Consider the following 9,392-nt stretch of genomic DNA (forward strand, 5'->3'; position numbering starts at 1 on the left):
GTGACGCTTGAGAGGAAAGGACGTCTCAACCCGTTAAAAACACATTTGCTGGTTTCCTCTCTCCTCACATGATGTCCTCGCATCTCCAGTGCCTCCTTAGTGGGAGGGACTAAGACGCGTGGAAGGGAGGCAAGTGGAGGACCCCATGAGGCAATTTAAGCGACATGAGATGCAACGCAGGACTCAAGTACGCCATCACTGCCTCTTTCACATTGAAGGTGTCAGAAAAGTCACCCAATTTACGAGTCCTATTTCATGAATGCTCAAGTCCGAATTCATATCCTCGAGTCCAAGTCGAGTCACGAGCCCAGAGAACAGCCAGAGAATCACCCAGTGATGGAGTTCTCGAGTCTCCATCACTGGCTGACTCTAATTCTTCTTCGAAAGTAAGAGTTTGAATGCAGGACTTCTAACCTGTGTAACAGAGTATTTCTACACTGTGGTACAGTAATGTTACTTTCACTTAAGTACACATCTGAGTACGCCTTCCACCATTGTGTAGCCTATTGGGTCGATTTGCAGAAACATCAGAATCAATATTTAGAAAATGCATGGTATGCAATTAGCTGCATCATTACCAGGAATTTTTGTTGTAAGCTACCTGTGGTGTACCTGCCTATGGTGGAATAACTGTGGGCTTACTGTAGGCTACCTAAATACATTTGAGGTACTTACTTTACTTGAGTATTCCCATGTACATTTCAGAGGGAAATATTATAGGACTTTGAACTCCACTACACTACACTTGTCTCACAGTAGTTACTTTGCAGATTACCATTTTCTATCCCCTTCCTGTCCACTGAAAACAATGTAGCCTATCTCTAAATGTGATAATGTGAAGGTTTTTGATAAATAGTGTTTCTTTAAGCAACCGTACCTGGGGTGACAGAGCTTTCACCATTGCACCCCCCTCCCTCTGGAACTCCCTACCCATTCACATCCGTGACTGTACTGACCTGGACACATCCAAAACACTAATCAAAACACATCTCTTCAGATTAGCTTTCCACATACAATAGTCTACTAGTTTTATTGTTTTTAATTGCTTTTAATATGCTTGTTTTATGTGTTGGTTTTATTGCTTATCTGTTTTTAATGTGCTAAATGTGCTGGTTTTACTGTAAAGTGTCTCTGAGTACCATGTAAAGCGCTATATAAATAAAATGTATTATTATTATTATTATTATTATTATTATTATTATTATTATTATTATTATTATTATTATTACTATTTAGTTGAAAAATGAATAGCCACAAAGCTGAAAGTAGTAGAAAGCTAGTATAATGTTTCCATTTGTCATTTCCAAGATGTCACATGTCTTCCTTATGTTTCTGATGGACACGCCCTCCGTATGAAATAAGGCAAAATCAGCTGACTGTAGCTCTAGGCGGCTTTTACTAAGCAAAACAAGATGAAGAAGTTATTTGTGTTGCTGCTCTTCTGTCACGTTACAGCTGCAGGTAAGGTCCCATTGGGACTGCTGTAACTTGTTTAAAGTCACTTTGTAGCGCGACATTGGGAACCTGCAGCTGCACTTTCACTTTGTCACGACTTTACAATAACGCCATTACGTGTCTATCTATCTGACACTGAATGCATATGTATGTTATAATTATTATAAAACCAATAACTTGACAATTAATTCAATTTTCTAATTCTCATGTTCAAAATAAAAAAAGATATTTTTTAAATTCAATATTGCTAGTATGATTGGTTTTACATAATATACAATGCATCATTCGAGTCCATAAAGTAACTCAATGTATAGGCTTGAGATGAAGTAGCGCAACTAATGTTTATAGTTGGTCTGACATAATTCAGTCAAAATTATATTTTACAGTGATTCCAACACATTAACTAGGCTTCCTTAATAATAATTACATCAATACACAATTGCAAAAGAGCATGAGTTCAAATAGGTCTACATTAAAAAAACAATATTGTAGCCTACACTGGCTAACATCACCCATTGCTCAATGTGCAAACGTACAACCTAAATATGGGATAGGGTCTATTTTATAATTATAAGCCTATTCTTTTTTTTTATCCCATTGTGATTTAACAGATTTTATATTTTTCTTTTAGGGGTGGGGGTTGACAACCATTTAATCAATGAACCAAACATTCTTTGTCCTACAGTGAAACACTCCCTGAAATATTTCCTTACTGCATCTTCTGGAGTCCCAAACTTTCCAGAGTTTGTGGGTGCGATGCTGGTTGATGAAGTCCAGGTTGGTTACTGTGACAGCAACATCAAGTCTGCAGAACCCAAACAGGACTGGATGAGAAAGTTAATAAAGGATGACCCACAACACCTGGAGTGGTATGCTCTCAAGTGTTTAGGTAATCAGCAGGTCTTCAGAGCCAACATTGACAGCTTGAAGCAACGCTTAAACCAAACTGGAGGTATAGTATGTTTATATTCATCGGCCCATAGCCAGCCTAGTGGAAGGGGGGGGTTCTTTTTTTCTTTCAAAAAGTGGACCTTATTGCAGTTTTTTCCTCATTTTGTATTTAATTACGAGGTTCAAATACTTCATTTTGGTGACGTTTTATGCACCAATTTGTGCTGGATTAGCGTGTCTGCTGGTATCTTAACGGAGCACGCTTTTTGATGCACCGAAAATATTTACTACAATGTTGTCAAATTGCTTACCAATATCATGTACCACCTTTTTATTAGTGAAAAGGCACGCACGCCTCAACATTTTTGTTATGAGCGCATAAAGTTAGTTGGATGTTGATACATTAGACGTTAGATTGTTACATGTCGCCTGCATATACTGTATAATATTAATGGACGAAGCATCCGGTTCGGCGAAGTGCTGCAAATGCGGAAGTGCCTTAAACCTGCATTCTTTCTGCATTCCAGCAGGGGGCGACATGTGCGGTTGCAAAAGGAGGTCGGTTTCTGTAGAAGTCTATGAGAAAGAGACCCACTTCTAGGGTTGGGTATCGTTTGGATTTTTTTCCGATACCGGTGCTAAAACGATACTTTTAAAACGGGGCCGGTGCCTGAACCGGTGCCTGAACCGAAATATATATAATATATTTATAATGTATATAAACAGACAGTTGGTAACATTAAAGAACAGCTTGTTTATTGCTAAGGCCATATGGTCAAAATAAATGATTGATTAATAATGTAATAACGATATCTTATAACAATGACTTGTTTCACCAGTAAATTGCTGGTAAACGACAAAAACAAACACTGGATGGGAAAAGGGTATTTTACAATAACTTAAAATGCACCACAAGGCTGGCGAGTTTCAAGTGAACGCACCGTCTGTGTTGTTTTTCCGACAACGGCAGCTGCAGTCAGACTGTTACGTCCCGCTGTTGGAATCCTCTACAGGGAAATACAGTCACACTTTACACCGCTTAACATAAACTGTCAGCATTTTAACCATTGTGTTTAATCCAGCTACTAGCTAACGGTAACGTAGCGTCCCGTGCAGCGATGCTTCTGAAAAAAAAGAAAGTCCGGCACCGAAATGAGGCAGCGAAATTTTTGTTCTTATTCGGTCTCGTTACTACCATTTACGTCGGAACCCAAACCACTTCTCACTTGATTTATTACCTCAGTAAACATTTTCATAATGAGTTTATGGTCTCGATCACTAGTTTAAAATTTAAAACATTTTTTAATTATGGTCTCGTTGATTTTAAAATCGGCGATAAAGCAGGGGGTGTTTTTGGGCGTGGCTATGATGTGATTGCCAGTGAAAGTGTGTAACGTAACGTGGCTCCTGCCTCACTCCTCCCTCTCGTCTAAAATTGTCACATTCGCAACCAGGATGGCTGCGCTCGTAACGGCAAACTTGACGACTCATAGCAGATCTCCACAAACCAATGGGTGACGTCACACGTGCTCTACCCATTAATATACAGTCTATGGTCGCGTGGCAGTTAACACATTCACAAAAGTGGTGCTTTTAACAAGATAAGGGCTTCGGTTTGGTTTGGATCATTTTTATTTGAGGGGGATTCGTCGTTATTTTAAAAGACGCTTGTTAATTACAACAACAAAAAACTAGTTAACAAAAAAAAACCTGACTTAAATTATGGACCTTTGGCAGTGGGGTGGTCTTTCCTACCACCTATACTGGCTTGTGTTCATATTTAACTTGCTGTTGAAATGTTTTCTCCCTCTGATGTGAACTATAGCTTCCAACATCTCTGTGGTCACCTTTGCTCTGTCTGTCTCTCTCTCAGGTGCCCACATTTTACAGAGGATGAACGGCTGTGACTGGGATGATGAGACCGGAGAAGTTGTTGGTTTTAATCAGTACGGTTATGATGGCGAAGACTTTATTGCATTGGACCTGCAGACGCTGACATGGATCGCTCCAAAACAACAGGCTTTTATGACCAAACTTAGATGGGATGCTGAGAAAGCTAGATTAGAATATAATAAAAACTACTACATTCACAAATGTCCTGACTGGCTGAAGAAGTATGTGCACTATGGGAGAAGCTTCCTGCAGAGAACAGGTTCTCACATAGATTCAGATTGGTTCCCCCACACTGTCTAACTTGCAGAAAATATATAAAGTGTAATAGTTGGCAACGTTTCAGTACTAGACCATCTTCAGGCAAAATAGTGCTACAGCAGCAAAATATAAGACACACAGCACACATACAGAATATACAAGAAATAATAAATAGGATAGAATACAAGGACAACTATTCAAAAATAAAGATAAAAAAAATACAAAGGAAATAATATATGGACGCATACCATTCTAGTGTCAGTACACTCTTTTTCTGTCTGCCTCTCTGCAGATCTTCCCTCAGTGTCTCTCCTACAGAAGTCTCCCTCCTCTCCAGTCAGCTGCCACGCTACAGGTTTCTACCCTGACAGAGCCATGATGTTCTGGAGGAAAGATGGAGAGGAGCATCATGAGGACGTGGACGTCGGAGAGACCCTCCCCAACCACGATGGATCCTTCCAGATGAGTGTTGACCTGGACCTTTCATCAGTCCCAGCTGAAGACTGGAGGAGGTACGACTGTGTGTTTCATCTCTCTGGTGTGGAGCACGACATCATCACCAAACTGGACAAAGCAAAGATCAGGACCAACAGAGGTAAGACTGGAATCAGACGTGAGGAAGCTCGGTTTTTGTTACCTTTGCCAAGGTGGTTATCTTTGTGGTCTTTTATATTTGTTTGTTTGCAACATATTTCTATAAATGTTGGTGGATAACATAGGCCGTAATCCAAGGAAGAACTTGAGTGAATTGAGAAACTGGTGTGTATAATGCCAACATTTTAATTTCAACCTTATTGTCCCCAAGAGGAAACTTGTCTCACAGCCAATTAAAACACAGAACACAGGCTTGAACATAAAATATAATAAATACGTAACACGTACAATTATGTTAAAAGAACAGCTAAAAAAATCCCCACATAAACTCACAAGGTGTGCCTGTATTGGAGACAGTATTGAGATGACAGAAATGAGGGAGAGGGAGATACAACCAGATGCAATAAAGGTCTTGGTTGCACCCAAACTATTTGTTACCAGTATGGCTGGCTGTGAGATTTAGATTCTGTGAAGTTATACTTTATTACATAACCCGCCATAAGTCTTAAAAACATTGTGTAACTGTATGCACATTTAGAGGACCGTGCTGACATTTACTCCGAGAGTTCCTGCAAAGTTACTTTTCACATGTAGATGGCGCCACGAGAAAATGGTAATGAAGTTAGCCCATTCACCAGAGAACAATGAAAAAGAGTGAAGAGCAAAAGGCACCACCGTGTGGCTAATTGAAAAAGTACCTTTACATTTTTGCTTCTACATCCTAAACTCTGAAGTGTAGAAGCAAACTCTTCAGCACGGCTTGATAAGTTGCAACGATGTGAATGAACCCAAAGTGGGAATGTTGGTTCCAGTTTCTCCCCCAGAGTTCCCTGCTGGTGCTGTTGTTGGAGTTGCTGTAGGACTGCTGCTGCTGCTGCTGGCACTCTGCATCTCTGGACTTTTCATCTGGAGAAGGAACAATAATGGTGAGGAACAAATATGTTTTTACTCCACTAATGACTTTAATATGAATACCGCTGATATTCTCGTCCTGCATATTATGTGTGGTACTTCTGGGAAATCAATCCATTTATTATTTTTCTTCTTTTATAAATTCTGAAATGTGAATTGTTTTCTCTCATCTGTATTTCAGGCTTCCGGCCTGCTAACAGTAAGAATTCTACCTTAAAATACTTCAAATCAATTTTCTTTTTGTGGACAAGCAACTAATATCCTGTTCACCATAAAAACTAATGTTCTGCAAATTGACACCAATATGATAAAAATATTACTTTTACTATTTATTTACTACTTGTCTTGACAGGGTGACAGTGAAGATTAGAAGAGGATGCAGAACTCCACTGAGTGAAGAGTCAACATTTTCCTAGATAGGATTGTCTCTAAGAAACAACCATTTAGAGATTACTGACTGATGCAGGACTGACAGCCGGTGACGGTGGTTGCTTTTTAAGACTGTAAGACATGAAGTTGGAAGAACCAGACGACGCAGCAGTCCCTGCGTTCCAATGCTACCATACTATTTACTATGTCAGAAAAAAGATTTAGTACATCCCAATGCATAGAATGTCAAATGTAGTTTGCCAAAAACACCAGGATGTGCTAGTGCATCTGGTCAGATGTTGCTGTAGGCAAGCCAGCAAGCTTTTCTGGCTATTCTGACCCACAATCCTTCAGAGGTTTGAATGTGCAAAGATGTTGCAATGGAATCTGAAAGAGTTCAAGCCTTAAAGTCACAAACAATATAAAATATTGCCTGGATATAAGATGTGACACGTACAGTAAGCATAAACTCTATAACTTTTTGTGAAGTGCGTCAGTAACAATAAGTGAGGATGGAAAGAGAGTATAAACAGCACCAAAGCAAGAGCAAAATGAAACAGAGGTGTTCCATTTCTCTTGTTGAAGCAGTTTTCAGCGTCCATAGCTCCAGATCAGTTCAGGAGCATTCAGCCTGTCACACACAGCTCAGCTGATCTCATCTTTGCTACTGCACCCCCACAAACTGCAGAGTATCTGATCTGTAGCTGACAGTGACCTCTGACCTCCCACAAGATGTAATACATGTCTGCACATTACATTATATTAAATTATATTACATTAGCCTACAGATCATTCTAGAAGATCTGAGCAGCAGAAGGTAGAATATGCCTTTCATATGTGAACACAGCTGAGAAACCAGAATAAAGCCCCTCATGTCTCCCCATCCTCTCACACAGGCTGAAATTATTCATAATATTAATATTATATTAGTATATCAGATTATAAGCAAGTTAAGGGGGGACACCCCAGGTGAATAGGATAAAATAATGAACTAACAGATGTCAACATGAAACTTCCCCACTTAATTACTTACATTGAGACATATTTTTGTATTACAAGTTTGCTGAAATGTTATGTTTAAATATGCAAATGAGGCATTATCTAATGCTAATTTTTGGTGAATTTAGGAGAAATTTGCAGGAGCAAATAGACAAAGGGTAGTAAAATAAACACCTAAATGTGTATTTTGTATGTTTTTTCTTTTTTTCTCCAATAGTCTGAAAGAAGACATGTTATGGAAGCTAAATAACTCAAAAACTCAAAATTGAAAACTGATGGTTTTGCCTGGGGTGTCTCCCCTTAAGACGACACTGTATGAATTAAGCTGACACATTTTCTTTTTTTAACTATTTATGTTATGTAAGCTACGTTGTGTATCTATGTGGATCGTAATAAACTAAACAAAAGAAATGAAGTCCTGCATGTCTCCCCATCCTCTCACACAGGCTGAAATAAATTAGCTCAGTCTAAATTCCCATTGGCCAGATGAAGGTTGATGACTACCTGCACATATAGGAATTCCAGGAAATGAGAGAGTGGATAAATTAGCAAAGGAGGCAGTCAAAAAAAGGAAATGTAGAACTGAATATTAAACTGTCAAAATCAGAGGGGAAAAGCATTGCGTGGAGGGACATTTCCAAACAGTGGCAACACTATTGGGACGGTGGAAATAAAGGGAGACACTTGCATGCAATACAAAATAAAGTAGGAGGAGACAGAAATAGTGGGGCTAACCGAAAAGAGGAAGTAAATATCAGTAAATGAGATTTGGTCACAGTAGATTGAACACTTTTTATAATGGGAAAACACCCAACTGCACACTGCAGTCTGTGTGAGGAAATGGAGACAGTGGAGCATGTCCTCATGTCGTGCAGGAAATACAATCGAGAAAGAGGGCTCATGTTCGCAGGATTACATCAGTTAGGGCCAGTGGAAATCAGATTTAAAGATGCCCTTGAAAGTGGTGTTTCCGTAAATGGACGGAAACATATATTTACATTTTTGAAAAGCAAGGGACTACTTATAAAATTATAGTATAATGAAATTAAATAAATACATAACAAGTGATTACCAGTAGGAGGCAGTAATGCAACGCATATGCCCACTGCCGTAAAACCCTAAAGAAGAAGAAGAAGAAGAAGAAGCGGAAGAAGAAGCGGAAGAAGAAGAAGAAGAAGAAGAAGAAGAAGAAAAAGAAGAAGAAAAAGAAAAGAACGCTCCTTCTGGTTTTATCCAGAGACAGTTTTAAAGAAATTGACCAACAGATCCCGTTGCTCTGGACAGAGACCAGTGAAGGATATTAGAAGCACTTTTCCGGTGATGGCTGAGTGTTACTGCCAAGTCCCCAGGAAGTTCTCTTAATACATCCATGGTTACTGCGCAGCCTCCAACTGAGCTTGAAGACGTAGATGTGACGTGAGCAACCTGTCTGAAAGTTGTAAGTCTTCTGGTAGCTGTGCCAAGAGAAATCTCAATCATTCCCAATCTTGCAGAGACGAAGAGCGTAGGTATATGTAAGGAGATAACACAGACACAGGTTAAATATTGCTAACTAAAATGCTAGTTAACATTAGTAATTACACTTAAACAGCTAATGTAAGAAACTGCCTGCAAGCTTCTCCTGTACTATACGGTAATTCCTCTACTATGCAACATTAAGTCCCATGGTTATGACACAATCGTTAGCCTGTTTTTACAAAAACATCTGCTACGGAGCCATAACGTGAGATACAAGGTAATGGAGCCTTTTATACATTGTTGTCTTTCTTTAGAAATAAACAATGGACAAATAGAGTCTTTAAACGCTTCAGATGTAAAGTTATTCGCTGTCAAAGTGATGTCAAAATGAATGGCAGTCAATGGAATGCTAATGGGGGGTGATGGCTTGTTAGCATCAAAATGGTGCCATAGGAGGTACACGTGGAGAGAGACTTACCCCCTTGGGTTTTATCCTCAGTTGACCCTGATGCTCGAGCTGGAAGGGCGGTGTCTGTTTCTCTGGATAAACGAACAGTTGTTAA

General features: G+C 39.4%; 1 protein-coding gene across 1 annotated transcript; it reads left to right on the forward strand.

Annotated features, from left to right (window-relative positions):
- Positions 1-1,397: 1,397 nt before the first annotated feature.
- LOC144529198 (major histocompatibility complex class I-related protein 1-like) lies at positions 1,398-7,786 on the forward strand. Its single transcript, XM_078268201.1, has 7 exons — positions 1,398-1,461; positions 2,141-2,407; positions 4,220-4,498; positions 4,790-5,092; positions 5,904-6,017; positions 6,185-6,202; positions 6,356-7,786. The coding sequence occupies exons 1-7, from the start codon at positions 1,413-1,415 to the stop codon at positions 6,358-6,360; spliced, it is 1,035 nt and encodes a 344-aa protein (XP_078124327.1). The 5' UTR covers positions 1,398-1,412; the 3' UTR covers positions 6,361-7,786.
- The last annotated feature ends 1,606 nt before the right edge of the window (positions 7,787-9,392 follow it).

This window comes from Sander vitreus, chromosome 14 (genome assembly GCF_031162955.1).
Source record: "Sander vitreus isolate 19-12246 chromosome 14, sanVit1, whole genome shotgun sequence".
Taxonomy (NCBI): Eukaryota; Metazoa; Chordata; class Actinopteri; order Perciformes; family Percidae; genus Sander; species Sander vitreus.